Source organism: Pinus tabuliformis, chromosome 9, assembly GCF_031772625.1.
Source record: "Pinus tabuliformis cultivar Carrire ecotype Pingquan chromosome 9, CPIR1, whole genome shotgun sequence".
NCBI classification, from domain to species: domain Eukaryota; kingdom Viridiplantae; phylum Streptophyta; class Pinopsida; order Pinales; family Pinaceae; genus Pinus; species Pinus tabuliformis.
Window position 1 is genome coordinate 994610307 of NC_142307.1, and position 18714 is coordinate 994629020.

The following is an 18714-nucleotide window of genomic DNA, read 5'->3' on the forward strand; positions in this document are numbered from 1 at the left end:
TGTGATGTTAAAAGTCAGACGTCGGAGCGTGCAATATGGAATGCAGGCCACTGGATCTGGATGTGGGTGATTGGAAGGTTATCGGGTGGTGGAGTTGTAAGGGATGAGTCGAGGTGTGGGGTTGGGTTAATTAAAATGTAACGTATTTAATTAAAAATTAAATACGGGAATTAATATATGGGATGAGGGTTAAGAAAATGTGGGACCCGGGAAGATATTACAGTGGGGGTTTAATAAAATAAACTATAGTTTATCAAATGAAAATGGGGGTTAATGAAATGGTATGTGGGGAAAAATATACTAGGGATATGAGTTAAAAGGGTATCGGGGAGGGTTTTTCGATGAGGCCCGATACATTTTACTTATTTAAACTTAGGATAAGGGGGTTTTAGTGGGTTAAACTGAAAAGAAAGGGAAATTGATAAGGGCATAATGATTTTTAAAAGGAAATGTATAGGGGAGGGTGTAAAATAAAAGGAAAAATGGTTATTTTACAAGGGAAAATGAGATGAAATAAGCGAAAAGGTAAAATGAAGGGGAAGGGATATTTTTTACAAGGGGTAGATGAGTTTGGAAGGAAGTTAGTAATATGAAATAAACCAATTGATGCTTTCCATGTCTTGTGAAAACTACTTCTGCCTACCCATCATTTACCCTAACATTTTTTCTTCATTTACTGGGCGCATTTGAGCTTGCTGACCCTTTATTTCTTTTTCTTTTGTAAGCAAACTATCTAATTCTAACATTATGACTTTCCAATGGCTCAGATTAAAATGTTGAGCTCATTATTATTCTCTACCTAGCGACTGATCTGCCAAGATTAAATAGTTTGGCTAGATCTTTATTCTCTATCTATTAGAATGAAATTTAAAGCATGAATGAATAAAGATTAAATTATTTGACCGTCATGGATTCTGGAATTTTTGACAAGCTGGACACAATCTTATTTTGCAAAGTAAAGTAAAAAGTAGTGGCATTTGAATTTGCATCGCTTTCAGAATCTATTTTTTATCTCTTTTTGGTGGGGTTTATAGTTTATAATATTTTTTTCTTTTTTTCTTTTATTAGTCCATTGATTTTTCTTTTCGGACTTCACCCTCTTTACATTTTTATTTTTAATATGCGAAAAAATTTTGCAGAAAGAAAAAGTATGTACAATATTACAAGACTAATCATAGTCAATTCAAAATTATGAATCCTATTATTATAGGTCCCTAACACTTCGCATGGGTAAATTTGAAATAGGGAAGAGAGATCAAAAGTATCTTCACTTTTTTTCTCCTTTATCTGTATAGCGTGACTGCCTTATACCTAATCACAATTTGAATTAACCACTTGAAAACTAGGAGAGTGTGAACAACTAGCTGGTTGAGTAGAATCGTCAAGTGGATCATGGTAAAAAGAGTCATGGCATGTATATGATAGGGAATAATAGATGTCCCTTGAAGAAGTAACCATTTCATTGGAACCAGATTCAAGATTGAGGTTAAGAGTGCTAGTGTTAACTTGAGGGATGAAAGGATTATCATTCACCCTAGGCTCCATGAACCATTCCAATGTTTCATCCATCGGATTGGGATCATGAGAAATGGATAAAGGTTGAAGTGATGGATCAGTAAATTGATTTGTAGATTTCCCAACTTCAGCATTAACGCATAGAGGCACCATGATTAGTACTAGAAAAGGATGAGGACAAGGAAACAAAGGAATAATAGGTTCCTCCTCTGAAATTAGAGATGTATCATGATTTACAAGAGTCAGGGAAGCAGAAACATCAGAATGTTAAAATTCACTATGCAAAGAGATATGAACCAATTTCTCAAAATTTTGTTTCAAGAAATCCCAATCTATGTCTTATTTTGGAAATTCATAATAAAGGTGAAGGAATCAATTAGAAAAATCCTTCATTGGTTCATTAGATTTCATTATTAGTTGATTGATACTTTTAAGAACATCTTGGTAACCATACCTATCAAATTCTAAATGAAGCTCCTTGATGAGGTGTTCAAAATAATGAATGGAAGTGGGTGGTAGGGTTGATGCCATCGATTAACTCAACCTTCAAGTGTGAGATAGAAAATAATACAAGCCATATCTTCACAGTCAATTGCATAGTACTCACAGAACTTAAGAAAAGTAGATGCATGCTCAATAATGGATGTATCACCCTCACTATCAAACTTAAATGGAAAGAAGTCATCAAGTTGTTCTGCAGAGATGAAACATTCACCATGGAATAGGTTAGAGAAACATTCCGCAGTTATGATTTGGGGAAGAGCCATTTAAGATAAGAGTTTCAGAATAGACTCAATGGGCACAACTTGTCATCTCGCCCTCCTTCTGGCACCATTTTTTGTCAGTGATGGAAATTCATCAACCAAGGGGGTCTACCCAATGAAAAATCCCAATTAGGCTTCACACCATTTGGTATGGGAGCCCTTCCGCAGATAAGGTCAGGCTGCCATATATTCTTATTGATTTTCCTTATTTACAAAGTTCAGCACAAGTGAGCAATCTATAGGTTCTTTCAGATTAGCAACTGAGTATTCCTTGTGGACTTTTCAGCTACGCAATGTATCAAGGTTCTTTAACTGAAATGGAGAGAAAAGTGAGCCTTTAAGAGAAAATTAATAGTACTAATTTGGTAAAGACACACAAGAATATACATATAAATGAATTGTTGGAAAACTAATGAAATAGTTGACATAGAAGCAATGATATCTAGAACACATACATCACACCTACAAAAAAGATAAGTACCAAAGCCACCAAAATAGTTCAATTTCCATGGTACAGATGAAACAACATACATCAAAAACATTCAAATAATAATCTTACAATATTTATGACACACACATGAAAGTTTGATGGCTCAACAAGCTTCTAAATTAAGAAAAAGTTCCAAGATCCATGAAGAAAATGAACACCACTAGCCCCAATAGTGCAACATTCGAGCAACCACTTGCTCCTCCAAAAGAACTCTCTTCCTTTCTAATGCCTAGTAGGGGGAGCCAAGGTGAAATTTCCTTTACATGAGTGATGAGGGTGTATATATAACAAATGGGGTGATCATGCACCTCTGCTATGACTCTTAGACTACCCTCATGATTGTTTCACTTCTCTATGACCGTTCGACTCCTACATGAATTTTCACATTCTATACATGTGTCTTGGACTTCCACTTTACATTACCTTTCTCCAATATTGAATTTACATAATCCAAAAATGATGTGGAAAATGATGAAGCGTGATAGGACATGGACTCCATGACGATGTGGAAATATCAAGACATTCTTTATGATGTTTTCTTTGTGTCTCCTAAAAGATGGAACATGTTCCTCTTCATAGAAAATTTTAGGGGCAAATGTTCGCCCTTTGGCGAAATTAAGGGGTTTTAAATTTTTAGTGGGCGAATATTTTGTATCATAGCACATTTTTACAAATCGCCTCAAATAGCCCACTTTATTTTAAGAGAGAGGGTAAAAAAGGTAAATTTAGCCCTTGAAATTAGGAGTTACAACCTTCCATTCGCCCATTTTCAAGAATAGGTTTTATTTAAGTGAATCCATTTGCCCATTTTCAAGAATAGGTTTCATTTAAGTGAATCCTATGGGCCAAAGGCTCAAATACCATATTTATAAAAGAGGTATGGTAAATTAATAAAAATATAAATAAATGAGAGGTATGGTAAATAGATAAAACAGTTTTTTATATTTACTCCATAAGTCACCTTATATACATGCAAGGGTGTAAACAAATAAAAATATAAGTAAAGTGGAGGTATGGTAAATAAATAAAACGTATTTTTATACTTACTCAAAAGGTATGGTAAATAAATAAAAATATAGATAAACTAGACACATGGTAAATAAATAAAACCTCTTTTTATATTTAGTCCATAACCCTCGTTCTATTTATGAAAGTTCAAGAAAGAGGTTTTATTTAAGTGAATCCTATGGGCCAAATACCATATTTGTAAAAGAGGTATGGTAAATTAATAAAAATATAAATAAACGAGAGGTATGGTAAACAAATAAAACATTTTTTAATATTTACTCCATAAGTCACCTTATATTTAAGGACACTTAAAAAATGCGTTATATTTAGGTGAAACCTATGGGCAAAATACTATGGGACAAATACCATGGACTAGATTGTTATTAATACCATGCAAAAAAACATTATTAACCCTAATATTAGTATTAATAAAAATAAAAATGGCACATGGTATTGACCCATGGTATTCACCAAAATGGCACATGGTATTGACCCATGGTATTCACCTGGAATGTAGCCTATAATATTAGTATTAATAAAAATAAAAATGGCACATGGTATTGACCCATGGTATTCACCAAAATGGCACATGGTATTGACCCATGGTATTCACCTGGAATGTAGCCTATTTAAATGGGGGAATTAAACCAGCATAGATCCATCTTTACTCTGGATCTACTAACCCCCGAGAGGTATCAAATATCGTGATATGCAAACTAGCATAGAGTGAAAAAATATTTGATCTGATCAAGAGTAAAAATGGATGTTGTAATTTAATGTATGTTAAACATTTTAGCTTGGTTAAAATAAAAAATAAAATAAAAATCAACTATTAATTTTATTAATTTTTATAAATTACTAATAGCAATTTTTAAGCTCTAGGTTTATGATAACCCATGGTAATACCATGGTATTCATGTGAGCATAGACTATTTAAAGGGGAAATTCTATGATCTTAGATCCATCTTAATTCTGGGTCTACAAAGTGCACAGAGGGATAAATAGATTTCATCCCCCTAAGAGTGGTAGATGTGGAGTTAAGATGGATATAGGTTGGTTTTTATGATAATGAAGATATTAAATAGACTTAGGAAATTATATTGTAAAAACATCTTAAAAGTGAATGGTTAAAGCATAGGCATTGGACAAGTATATTTGTATACTTTTGTTTTAAACTGAAACAAATCTAGGGCTAAAAGGAATGGATTGATTGCGCTAGTCATCCTTCTATAACTTTCCAACATATGCTGGAGTAAACAGATTGTAATTTGGGTAATTTTACTAATTGCAAATAGGAACATACTTGTGTATTGGCAGGGTGGTTACAAGGTCCCTAGAAGTGATGAATTTGAATTTTTCTTGGTTTTATATATAGTATTAGGTTTTTTTCTCATGCTTTTTGTGAATTGCACGGGTGAATTTTATCCTACATCCACTAGGTTATCGATATGTAATTTCGGTAATTTTGATTTCAAAAGATATTTTAAAGAAATGCAATGATTTCATTTGTGTATTCAATAAACACAAGATTTTATAATTGAGTAAAATATTCGCCATGCTTGGTGAGAGATTCACCAAAAAATTATATATACATATCATATTATTGATAAAATTGCCTTCGATTTTTCCTATATACCATGGAGATTCGCCCATTTATTATACATGTAAATTTATGGGGGGTTCTTAAAATTTTCCCTGTTCCTCTTCTTCCTCCTTTATAAGGCTTGAAGGTAGGTAATCTTGAATGTGATCTTGATCACCAACTATTATCGCAATCTGGTGTCCCTTTTTCTTTCTTGATTGATCCACTTGTCTTTTGAACTACAAATTTATCTTCTAGTAGTGTCTCCTTCTTCATATTCTTCATCATCATCCTGCCATAACATAATAGAATACATGTAAATGAAATCTACTGATGACAAAACGATATAAATCAGACGAAAACCCTAGTCTAAAATAATTCATGACAACCACTGATTGATCTATAACTAGGTATAGGATGGGAGACAGGCTCAGGAATTGTGCAGTTGAGAAGCTAAGGAGGTTAGGGGCTAGGACTGAGCCTTAAGACTACACAATGCACAGTTCAGGTAGGATAGGGCTAGTCATCTACGCAATTAAGGGGCTCAAGGTGTCAAGTTGATGTCTTGAGGATTGGGGTTGCCTAATGTTCATCTCCAAAGTGACAAAAGTTATGGTATTGTGCAGTTGCACATATTAAGAGTTCAAAGGCTAGGAATGACCCTTTAGACGATGTAATGTACATTTCATGGAGGCCAAGGCAGGATAACTGTGTAGTTGATGGGATCAAGGGGTTAGGCTTGAGGACTGAGCCTTGAGGTTGCAAAATGTGCAATTTTGGAGGGACATGAACCAAGGGATTATGTAGTTGAATTTTTCATGGGCTTAAGGTTGAGGCTTGATGTTCGAGACTGTACAATGCATAAAGGAGGCTGACTGAAGGTAGGGATTGTGCAGTTATGGAGCTCAAGGGTAGGGATTGAGCACTAAGATTGTGCAGTGTGTAGTTCTAGAAGGGAGGGACTATCCATTATGCATTTACAAGAGGTAAGCTGTAAGCTTGAGGACTGATACTACACAGTGCATAGTCCAAGAAAACTAAGTGAGGCCAAGTTGCTCAGCTGGGAACTTCTCCAGATTTAGTTAAGTTTGGGAATAGTGAGACCAAAGTAATCAATGATAAAATTAAGTACAACCACACACTTAGGAAAGTTTATGACACAAAATTGATGAATCAGAACACATTAGAAACATAATACCCCTAATGTGACAACATTGTGACAACTTTCCCCATGTGTGACACTTAAAGGTACACATTGCGACGACAGTGAGGACACTTGTGCGACAATGCTTGAAACTATGGGAATGAGTGTGATACATATCTACAAGATAATAATGACTCATTTTCACCAAGGTTACCCCTTGAAACAAACCAAAACTATGTTGGTGTGATGTGCGACACCTATCATGCCAAAGGATGACATTTGTGACAATACCAGGAAAATGAAAATGAAACTTGTAAAATGTGGACACCATTGAAAGTGACACATGCAATAACGAAGAAAGCATGAAAATGACACTAATTACAGTGAAAATTAGTAAGAGTGACAATCGAAAACATGAAAGCAACACTTAGAAAAGTGGAGGTGCACAAGAGTGACAGTCGGGAAAACTCATTGAAATAAAAGAACTATTGCAACACAAAGTGAGGGATTGTTGATGAAAGTGCGCACTGATTGTCGACACAAGTTAAACATCAACCAATCACTGTCTTGATGAACTTTGGCCATGCATGTTCAATCTTGCATAAAAGAGCATGCTCATGAATTTGTTATGGACAGTGCATGTGTGAGGAGGTTCCTTTAACACTTATCGATCAAACATAAGTGACTATGGAGGTGGAGCTGAATGAGGCTAATACTAAGGTAGAGGAAATAAAATAAAATAAAAATAGGTGGAGTGAGATTGGGAATATGTGTGAACCATCTTGTAAAATTGATCTGAATGAATATTGTTACCAAGATTTTGTAGGAATGCAGTGATTTGAATTACAATATTATAGTGATGAGATCAATGTCACAATCAGAATTGAAGGGGCGAGCATGGGATCTGAAGTGTTATAGAAAAACTACTCAAGGGACAAGCCAAGAACAAGGAATGGATAGGAATCCATCTTAGAATAGTGAAAGTTATAATAGATGAGAGTGGTTCATGATTTTAGAGGGTGGGATTGTGCACGGGTGGCGTAAAGAGAGAAGGGATACAATGAGATTCATAGAGGGAATTGAAGGAAGAGCGAGAAAGTTTAAGGAGATAATAGGGGGAGATGTTATAGTTGGTGGAACAAGGACAACATGGCTATAAAGAGGGAGGCTACATTGAAAGAACCTAATATGGTAGAGCAAGGATCATAAAGTTTGTCCAAGGGGGTTGGTTGTGATGTCTCAAGAGCCCTCTATAGGGAAAGTTCCCCTCTACTTATAAAGATGGTTTTCATGTTGTAATACCATTCCACCAGTTAGTTTATCTTGACACCACATTTAAGAAGGATTTGTAGGTACATATTGTAAATCAATGTCAGAGAAGTCCTCTCCAAGTGGATAGTAGTAGTTGAATCGGGGTTTGTCCCCATGCATGATGGGGTTGCATGGGGGCACAAGTAGAATAACCCATACTCTAGAGGATGGATGGAATTGCAAACATTACAAGCATGTGTGGTAGTTGCATGAAAAAGGAGAAGAACTTCCATCACGACATCGCTCGTGATACTGTGGAAAAGGCTAGAAGGATGATGTCTATCCTATACTCACTAGAGCCATGAGTGGGTATGGTATTAAGAATGGGGAAAGGGTTAGGGTCTAGTCGGCCATGGAGAAATAGTGGTGGCAAGGGTTCTTTTTCCATTCACACTACGCTGGGGAAATGGAGAGAAACACTCCCCTCTTAGCCAATTTTGGAGTTCTAGGATAACTAGGCCACCTGTTTGTCTCCGTAAGCTATTGTACTAGAATCATGAAGAAAACCTCAGTAATAATGGATGTGACCGAATACATGGGGATAGGAGGATGTGTTGGGACCTTCATTTTGATATTTTGAGGAGAAAGAAGCGATGCGAAGTGGCCGAGATGACCATTGGGGTTACGTAGTTGATGGATCAGGGAAGAGTAGAAATTGAAGGATGACCGAAAGTCGCAGAGAGGTGACAGGAAGAAGCAAGGACAATCGAATGAGGGAAGATCATAGGTAGTTGAGACTGAAGGTAGATGAGAAAAAGGAAAGAAGAACTAGCATTTGGGGTGAATGGCAACGGATAAAAAGATAAAGAAAGTGAAGTAGGGTTGTTGTTAGTCAGTAGAGTGATTCTGTGATAGTTCAAGTATGCCTATGTTATGGAGTAGTGTTAACGAATTCGTTGTCCTATTTGTCTCAGTATGCTGGTTGTGTTATTCATGTTGATAATGATCAGGCCTTGAGCCTTATGTACCACTTTCTGTTATGTTAATGGAGAAGACTGTTCAAAACCACCTTGTGTCTTTAAGAATTGTGTTAACTCATTACAATTTTTAATGAATGCATTTGGTTCAATAGTTTCCTAATATAGCATGAGTAGGTCAATTTGATCTGGTTAGTTTATATGCTAGGCTACTATATTTTGGTCTTTTCTGTTTGATATGACTCCCTGATACCTAACTACACCCTTGTCTAACTTCAATTGCGACATGCCTCGGGTGAGACTCCTTACCATCTCTAGGTAAAGTGAAAATGTTGGCGTTGCTCTAGACTAGAATGAAGCCTTGTTGGCCCCTTGTTGGCAACCCCAGGGTCTCAACACTGTCGTCTTTTTTGTGCCAACAAATGGTTTCATTGCCGGGACTTGAAATTCAAAAGGAGGGTTCCAAATATGGTATCAACAGTTTTTAAGAAGGAAATACTAAATTGGTGGGACGATCAAGTCGATAATATATTTCTTAGCAAGCTCCACTTTGTCACCGAGCTATTGCGAAACTAAAATAAAAAAATCCTCTATTCAGAAGGCATAAGTGATCAGTACAAGATCTTCTGATTAAAGTCTTAATGGTGGAAGAAATTCCACTTATATTCCAAGGTACAAGCATCATAGTGTAAACCCCTAATACTGGGGTGAGGATCTAATGGGAGGAATGCTACCTAGTGGGGGATAGTGAGATTATTAACAGGATGAACGCAGAGGATTTGTGGAGGGCCAGGGAAGTGATAGCACAAAGGAGAGAGTGGATAGCGAAGAAATGGGAGGAAAGGGCCATGCATGTGATCAAAAGGCAGCTCGAGGAACTACACCAAGTAAGATCAATGTTGAGGAGTATAGAAGAGGAAGGTAGGATGGAGAAGAACTCGGCAAAGGGATAGAGATGACTCGAATAGTTGGAAGCTCAGAAGGTGATAGGAGCCCTCCCTCACCGATCACAGGGGAGGGGTTGAATGGAACTGGTTGTGTTGGCTGAAAGGAAGACTTAGAGAATGATATGTACTTTGTTATGAATATACTTTTCACGAAAGATGATGCATATGAAAGAATCAAGTATCCAACCCCCTGAGCTCAGGTAGAATCTCCCCCAACCTTCCCCTAATAGTCTACAACAATCATGACAAATTTCCTTCTAAGTTGCTTAACACGATAAGAGTACATAGTGTGCATGTTAACTATAAGGTGGGTACTATTAGTGGTGGAAATAGTAGTAATAGTAGTTTGGGGTTACAAGGATCTCAATAGTTGGGATCACAAGGTTTTGTTCTTTTAGCACAAAAAAAGTCTATAATGGCGAGGTCATTTAAAGGATATCCAAAATTCTTCGGTAGAGGAAATGAAGATGTAGAGCAACACTAATACTTATGTGAGGCTATCTGGAGGGCTCGCCAGACGCTTGACAATGTGAGTCTGATAGAATTCTAGACCACTCTTAGGGAAAGGGCCCCTGAGGTGGTTAAAAAAATGGTTGGAGTTACATCAAAACCCAACAGTGGATGAGATTAAAAGAGATTTTGTACATGAATTCAAACTTCCCCAGACAGACCAACAAGGGTTGTCGGAGGTATGGTAAATAAAGTAGTGGGAGGGAGAAACTGCCGGGGAACTAATGAAAAGTTATAAAGATGCAATTGGGAAGCTCAATTATACCATATATACAAATCATGAGAGGGATTGGTTCATCACAGCTTTGTTACCCCTTACCCAAATGTCACTGACACAACAGAAGAGAAAGACGTTGTTGGATTCCCTAGAGCAAGAAATCTGAATATAGGCTAGAAAGGGGTATCCACATGAATATTGGGGGGGAGAAACTTCACAGAAACCCTCTATCTTGGGTCTTCAGTATCAAATTGCAAGTCTAACAGAGAATATGAAATATCTACAACCAACCCACCCAACAAGGATGAATATGTGGTGTACCAACTACCTCGTGGAAGGTCGTGTTGCCACAAAATTACCAAAGCTAAGGGGTGTGGGTGCTGCATCAGCCCCCGAGGGACCACCAGGGCAACCACCTACAGTAAGAGTCATGTCGGTAAGATCATAAGGGTCATATCCTGGCCCCAACCAACCTGAGTACTCTAAAGTGTGTAGGGGCTACGAACACTATCCTCGCCTGTGCCTAATATTTCATAAGTATTATAATGTCCCAAATAAAAACTATTGTGATTTTTACAAATCCACCACTCACCACACTAACTAGTGTAGATCATTGGGTGCACTAGAGGATCGGTTAGACCGCTCAACCTTCCAGGTCAACGAGACTGCATGAGGCAAGCAAGGAGGTGGAGGAACAAGAGGAGGAAGGGCAGGGTGCAAGGGACCTATTCACTACTACAACTATGACAAGAAGGGAAATGTTGTGTGGGACTTCCCTCTACCGAGGAGAACTTGGTGCTCTCAGTGCAGGGTCAATGCCCAGGCAATGTAGGATTGTCTGGAGTTGATCACAATATGGGAGGGGTGGAGCAGACAATGAGGGGAAAATCTAATCATTACAGAGCCTAGAATTATAGAGGCAGCCTCGCTATCCAACATAAACATAGTTACACACAGTGGAAAGAAGATGGGATGTGACCAGGGCACTCGATAGCAACCCATAATCATCTTAGTAGCCTCCCCAAAGTGGCCATATAACCCTGAGCAGCAAAAACAATACTACAAAGCGGCAACAAAATTGTTTGACATTATGAATGAAGGAACATGAATATCAAAAGGGTAGACATAGTCTCATAAAGACATGAATTCAGACCTTCCAAATTCCATCATTTCCAGACCGATTGAGGAATGGTCCAGGCTATTCTTGCACATTGTCAATGATGATCATATGGTGTGGCAACTACAAAGAAGCGTGATAGAATCTATACTAGAGTAAGACGTTGAAGGAGGGACAACCTCTTCCAACTTCCCTGAAGGGCACACCAGAAGAGTAAGGAGAAATAAGAAGAGAGTGGGCAGGAAATTCAGAATCAATGCTAAGATTGCAGGATTTCATATCAAGGACACTATGTTAGATCTGGGATCTGATGTCAACATCCTACAAAGAAAGACATCAGAAGAACTGGGGAAACCTCAGCTAACATTCTCACCAATCTATTTGTTGATGGAAAATAAATACTGTATACTTCCAATTGGGAGACTAGAGGTTTTTGAGGTAGATGTAGGAGTGGTAAAGGCACACGCGGATTTGAAAGTGATCGATATTATGGAAGACAAAGATCCTTACCCGACATTTCTAGGTATCGATTGGGCCTATGAAAATTATGCCATCATAGATCTAAAGAAGTAACTAATGATCTTTGAAGTATAAGGAGTAAGAATCATTCAACCGTTAGACCTATATTGGGGGCCTAGATTCATAGAACCTATAGATGACAAATAAGAACCAGGGATGTTAGACTAACTCTACAGATTAACAAAGGGTAAGAGAGAAGATTACATAAACCCAACAGCTGAAGGATTAGTTAGGTCGACGAGTATCTAGAGCTCTAAGGTTGGTTCAGAAGCCACATGGGATGATTGGTAGCAAGGCAGATATGAATTAAACACTAGACATTTCCCTATGGCATGTTGCATAAATTGGATTTGAATGGAGGTAAGAGACTTTCCCATCTTCAATGGTGTACACTCAATTGATTTATTTCTCAAAAAAGTTTGATGTAATTGTAAGAGAGGAACATAGAATAACATTATTAAGCATTCCACTCCAAGCACCCCAGCACGATGGTGGGGGGTCCACCATAACTACAACAAGGATTGGGAAAGAATCAAAAGAGAAATGAAGGAAAGGTTCAAACAGATGGGGGAATACCCACAGGAGGTTAGAAAATACAGGGGGGACTCTGATCCATGAAAACCCTTCGAAACTTGTAACGACAGATGGAACCGTGAGGGAGTTCCGAAAGAATTATGAGTGCATGGATTCATACACAAATTGGGTATATTTCCTAAATCCTTGTATGTATAAGAAGAAGTAAGGAGGAAGACGGGAGATTGAGAAACTCTAGCTGAAAAATTTATTAGTAGTTTCTCTTTCAAGGAAAGTAATAGAAGGTTTATGAAGGCATTGCATTCTATCAAACTAATAGTCTTCACATCAGGACAACTCTAGGATGGATACATAGACCAAAGAACCTTACAGTTCTTCTATGAGTCACGATATCTAGAGGAAATGGCTAGTGGGAAAGTCGTCAAAGAACTAGACCACGACGAAATGGAATGGTTACAACAGCTGACATTCCATGAGACTGAAGGGGAGAGAGATATACAGGAGGCACCTGTAACTGATGCTCCACACTTACTCCTATTGAAGTTGCGAAAGCACAACATTGGCATAGATGATAAACCTAAGCTGGCATCGATTGGAGACTATTGGGATGAATAAACAACAAAAGAAATTTTTTATCTCCTACGATAGTATCAGGATTTATTTCCCTCATCAGCTGTAGAGATAAAATGTACTAAGGGAGACATAGGAGAAATTAAAATTGTACTAAACCCCGATGAAAAGCCAATGAAGCACAAGACATACAAGTTGAACCAAAGGGTCAAAGAGAAGGTAAAGAAAGAAATGGACAATATGCTAGAGGCAGGACTTATTTTTCGAGTGGACGAGATAGAAAGGGTCAGTTCAATAGTGATACAAATAAAAAAGGATGCTATGGAGATAAGAGTCTGTGTGGAATATCACAACCTTAACAATCCTTGTTTGCATGACCCATTCCCAATACCATTCAGAGATGAGGTCCTAGACAATGTAGAAGGGAACGAGGCATATTCCTTCATAGATGGGTTATTGGGCTACCACAGGTTATAATCGATGAAGAAGACAAGAAGAATATCACATTTACTACAGAATGGGGGTCCTACACCTACCATGTGATGCCATTCAATCTTAAGAATGCACCTGCAGTATTCTCGAGAATCATGATTGTAACCTTCAGGGACTACATCCATAGGTTCTTAGAGGTATACATGGATGACTGGATGCCATACAATCTACTCAAGTAACATTCAAGCCTACTCCGGATAATGTTCTATCATTGTAGACAACTACAGATATCTTAGAACCTGAATAAATGCATATTTGTGGTCCCATTTGGAACACTTTTGGGCCACATTGTGTGCCAAAATGGGGTATCCATAGATCCTACCAAGGTTGCAGAAATAGTCAACATGGACTCACCTTCCTACGTCAAGTGACTCAGATTGACATTAGGGCACACTGGAACTACTAAAGATTCATCTACAACTATGCCTCCATGATTGCACCAATGGAGAGGTTGTTAAGGAAAGCGAAAGAATTTGCGTGGTGAGAGGAGTGCCAAGATGCATTGAACATATTGAAGGAGAGGTTAGTAAGTGCACTAATTATAGTCTTTCATGACTAGAATAAGAAATTCCATGTCCATATTGATGTTTCCGACATTCCTCTAGGGGCAATGTTTGCCCAGACGGGGGAAGGAAACCTTGACCATCCAATATACATTAATTGCAAGAAGTTATCTACTGCAGAAAAGAATTACACTACGAATGAGAGAGTAGCACTAACTATGGTCTAGTCTCTTCAAAATTTGAGATACTACTTGCTTGGGGGTCCATTTAAGTTATTTACTAACCACTCGCATTGAAATGCATGGTCAACAAGCTGGTTCTCGAGGTTGCTACTATTTCAGGAATTTATTTTTGAGGTGATTGTCAAACGAGGCTGGTTAAACATCAGGCCCAACCACCTTTCAAGGATGGAGTTAGGAGAAACTGGAGGCTCCCTAGATAACCAAGTGTCAGATGTCGATTTTCTCATGGTAGAAGCAATACTAGATTATCTAGAAGAAATCGTAGCTTTCCTAGCTATAAGGAAATGTCCAGATGAGTACATGACTATGCAAAAAAGACACATCATCGTGCATGTAGCTAATTACCAGCTAATTGCAGATCACCTATATAAACTAAGCTTAGATTAGGTGTTGTGGTGGTGTGTCCTTCACCACTAGCGACATGATTTTTTATGCGAGTGCTACTCAGGAGTTGTAGGTGGCCACATAGGAGGGAAAGCCACTATGCTGAAGGTGTTGGAGGCGGGGTTATGGTGGTGAATGGTATATAAATATGCCAAAGAATATTCTAATGGATGTGATGTGTGCCAGAGAGTTGGGAAACCATCAAATCATGACGCGATCCCATTACAGTTGGTACGTTCCTTACAATACTTTTAAAAATGGGTAGTTGATTTCATAGGTCCGATCAATCCGTCGAGGCGTCACACTCAGGCTAGATATATAATCATAGCAATGGAATATCTCACAAGATAGGCTAAAGTAGCACCATTGAAGGACTGCATAGTAGTCATAGTAGCAAGGTTTATATTTGAGAATATCATCTCATGGCTTGGGGGCCCCAGGAGTCTGACCAATGACCAAGGAACTCATTTTGTCAACAAAACAATTACTTCTCTACTGCATAACTTCATGATAGAGCATCATAAGGGTAGTCCATATCACCTCCAGGCCAATGGAACTATAAAAGCATTGAAAAAAATAATGAAAAAATGATTAACTAAGGTGTGTTTAGAAAATATAGATGATTGGGATGAAAGGGTTCCAACAACGCTATGGGCATACCACACAACAGTAAAGAGACTACAGAAACAGACACCCTTCCAGTTGGTGTATGGATGCGAAGTCATGGTGACGGCAAAGTTTGCAATTGCAAGCATCTTTACCACCAAGGCCACAAAAATGATAGAGGAGGCATCACTCCGAAAGCAATTGGATGAGCTACTGGAGCTAGATGAAGCAAGGTTCCTGGTAGATTTTCATCATTCAGTCAAGCAGAGAAGGCAGAAAGCATGGCATGATAGACACATTAATAAGAAAACATTCATAGTCGGGGGGCATGTTCTATTATATGATAGGAAGTTCCAAAAGTTTCCGAGCAATCTACAGATGCACTAGTTAGGCCCATTCATAGTTGCGCAAATCAGGGAGCCTAGATCTATCAAGCTCACGTAACTAGATGGAGTACTGTTACGCAATTGGCTGAATGGCACATGCCTAAAACCATTCCACACATCCAATATTGACATTCAAAATTGATTAGGTTTCCGAAAGGGGATCATAGGTAGGATTAGGATAAGTCGGTAGGAGTCAGTTAGTTGACCATCATTTACTAGGTTGAGTGTTAGTTAATCAGTTAATCAGTTGCCAAAAAGTTTCCAATAAGAATCTCTGATGTTAGTTCAGTTGCGACATTAATGTCATCACACCACAACTATTTATGGTCACTGGGGGGGTAAGTCACACGTGCTATGATTCATTTCAATAATAATTAGATAATAATGTTCATGCTAGCCCATATTTCCATAAAATCTTCCCCATTATAGAAAAATTTAATTCCTAAACATCTTCCATTACATTACCATAACTACCCATCAACTCCACCTTGCCCATTTCAGAAGTGCATTAGCCAAGTCAATTCCAGCTCAACCAACAGTAGATTAACACATTCGAGTCTACATAGGAAAACTTGTCGTAGTAATTATTTAGCGACTATTGTTAGAAATTTCATGTTGAGATGGTCTACTTATTTTGCATGGAAATTGTTATCACTTAAAAATTCTAATTTTAAAACCGCTCACATTAGTTTGATGGTAAAAAATTCAGTGCTAGTCTAGTCTTGAGTTTTGTTTGCCTTAGAGTCTGAGTCTAAGGAGTCCACTATGCATCCTCATTCACCACCAGTCTCATAATTTACACAATTTCCATGTGTCAACTTTGTTCAAAGGTTATTATGTGCTACAAAGCTCTTTAGGTGATTTCGTAGCGGAAAACACCGATTTTTCACTAACTGCGCTACGAAATGGGGAATTCGTGCTGATCCATAACACATCTCACCCCAGCTGTCATATTTTCTGCAAGAATTTTACGGGGATAACATGTGCAAGGTCTTACATGTCGGTCTTGACACGTGTTCTGTAGCCTTCAAATTTGATTCTTGCCTGTACTATTCAAATCGAGATTTCCATCCAAAACCAAATTTGAAAATTCTCTATTAAGACCGAAACTTCTGATTCTGGTTTCGATTTGTGATCAATCTGGCAGTATGACTTCTGGGAAGAATGGGCTCTTGTCACCTTCCTTTGTTTCTAATTTGCAAATTGTCTTGAAAAACAGAAAGATAGAAAAAACCCCCAAAGGTGAAGGCGTTTCTAGCGGTAGTAAGTGACATCACGGCTCTTGTCGCCCTCAGATTCGTGGTTCACAACCATGATAATCTCTTCGTTGCTGCCGAAGCAACACATGTTGTGGGCATCTCTGTCTTGATCTACAAGCTATTCAAGGAACGAAACTGTGCAGGCTTATCACTTAAATCTCAGGAGTTTACTGCTATATTCTTAGCAGTGAGGGTGTACTGCAGTTTTGTTATGGAATATGATATACACGCAGTGCTTGATTGTGCAACATTAGTCACCACTTTGTGGGTGATTTACATGATACGTTTCAAGTTGAAGGCAACACATGATGAAGATTTGGATAATTTTCCGATATATTATGTGGTGATTCCATCTGCAGTACTTGCCCTTTTTATCCATCCATCAACATCCCATAATATTGTAAACAAGATACTTTGGGCCTTTTGTGTTTACCTTGAAGCTGTTGCAGTTTTACCCCAGCTTCGCGTGATGCAAAATACAAATATAGTTGAACCATTCACAGCCCATTATGTGTTTGCATTGGGTATTGCAAGGTTTTTTAGCTGTGCACATTGGGTATTCTAGGTTTTGAATAGCCGTGGCTACTTGTTTTACATTGGGCCATGGCTTGTGGCCGTCCATGGTACTTTTGTCAGAGATTGTTCAGACTTTTATTTTGGCAGACTTTTGCTACTACTATGTTCAAAGTGTTGTAGGAGGGCAACTTGTGCTGCGGCTTCCTTCAGGAGTGGTGTGATTTCAATCTAATGGCTCCGCTGAAGTTTCTATGGAACTGGTGTATGCTTTGGATCTGGTGCCAAAATGTGCTTTTCCGCAAAAGCAATTACTTCTTGCAGCAATTGACATAGCGGATGCAGGCTCAAAATCAGGAGGTTATGTAGTATACTCAACTTGCTCAATTACAGTTGCAGAGAAAACAAAAATGACCAGGGATCATAATGGATTTCGAAAATTGTTTATAGTATTAACAAAGGCAGGAAAACTTTTGGCTCTTCACTCTGGAGATGGTCGCATTGTATGGTCACAGTTGCTCCCTGTTTTCCGGAAAACAGAAGAATGCCAAGCTCCTTCTGTGTTGAAGGTCCTTCCTTGGCGGATCCCTCACCAGCATGCTTTAGATGAGAGTCCAGCTGTTCTGATAATAGGGAAATGTGGTCTAGGACATGATGAGACAGGGATTCTTTCATTTGTAGATTCTCACAGTGGCAAAGAACTTGAATCTTATAGGCTTTCCTATCCCATATCTCAAGTGATTCCTCTGCCAATGACAGATTCAACTGAGCAACGGCTACATCTTTTTGTTGATAACAATGCAAGGGCACACTTGTTTCCTAGAACCAATGAAGCACTGACTATGTTTCTTAAACAGATGTCAAATATCTACTTATATTTTGTTGATATAGAAAAAGGATCAATCCAAGGTTATGGTATCAACAATCAGGACATGTCAGATATGGTGTTTAAGGATTATTGCTTCAAAACTAGAGAACTGTGGTCTGTATTGTTTCCTTCTGAATTGGAGAAAATTGTTGCCACTGTCACAAAAATGACAGCTTGGAGGAGGTTTTTATCTTCACACATGGCAAAGGTGGACAGCAGATCAAGGACGTGGCATTCTGATATGTTTTGTATAATCAAAAGGCTGAAGGACATGTTTCTGTGCATTCAGATATTTTGGGGAAAACTGAAGCCGAGA

At 38.2% G+C, this 18714-nt stretch overlaps 1 protein-coding gene across 1 annotated transcript; it reads left to right on the forward strand.

Annotated features, from left to right (window-relative positions):
• The first annotated feature begins 15489 nt into the window (after window positions 1-15489).
• LOC149152071 (uncharacterized) lies at window positions 15490-18433 on the forward strand. Its single transcript, XM_089443365.1, has 3 exons — window positions 15490-15612; window positions 16986-17573; window positions 18212-18433. The coding sequence occupies exons 1-3, from the start codon at window positions 15490-15492 to the stop codon at window positions 18269-18271; spliced, it is 771 nt and encodes a 256-aa protein (XP_089299491.1). The 3' UTR covers window positions 18272-18433.
• The last annotated feature ends 281 nt before the right edge of the window (window positions 18434-18714 follow it).

Excerpts from the sequence above, each read along its gene's own strand:
- LOC149152071 (XM_089443365.1), top strand. The coding sequence starts at position 15,490 with ATGGTGACGGCAAAGTTTGCAATTGCAAGCATCTTTACCACCAAGGCC. Across the intron at positions 15,613-16,985 it reads TAGATGAAGCAAGGTTCCTG|AAAAAACCCCCAAAGGTGAA; the intron begins GTAGATTTTCAT and ends ACAGAAAGATAG. Across the intron at positions 17,574-18,211 it reads TTTTTAGCTGTGCACATTGG|ATTCTCACAGTGGCAAAGAA; the intron begins GTATTCTAGGTT and ends TTTCATTTGTAG.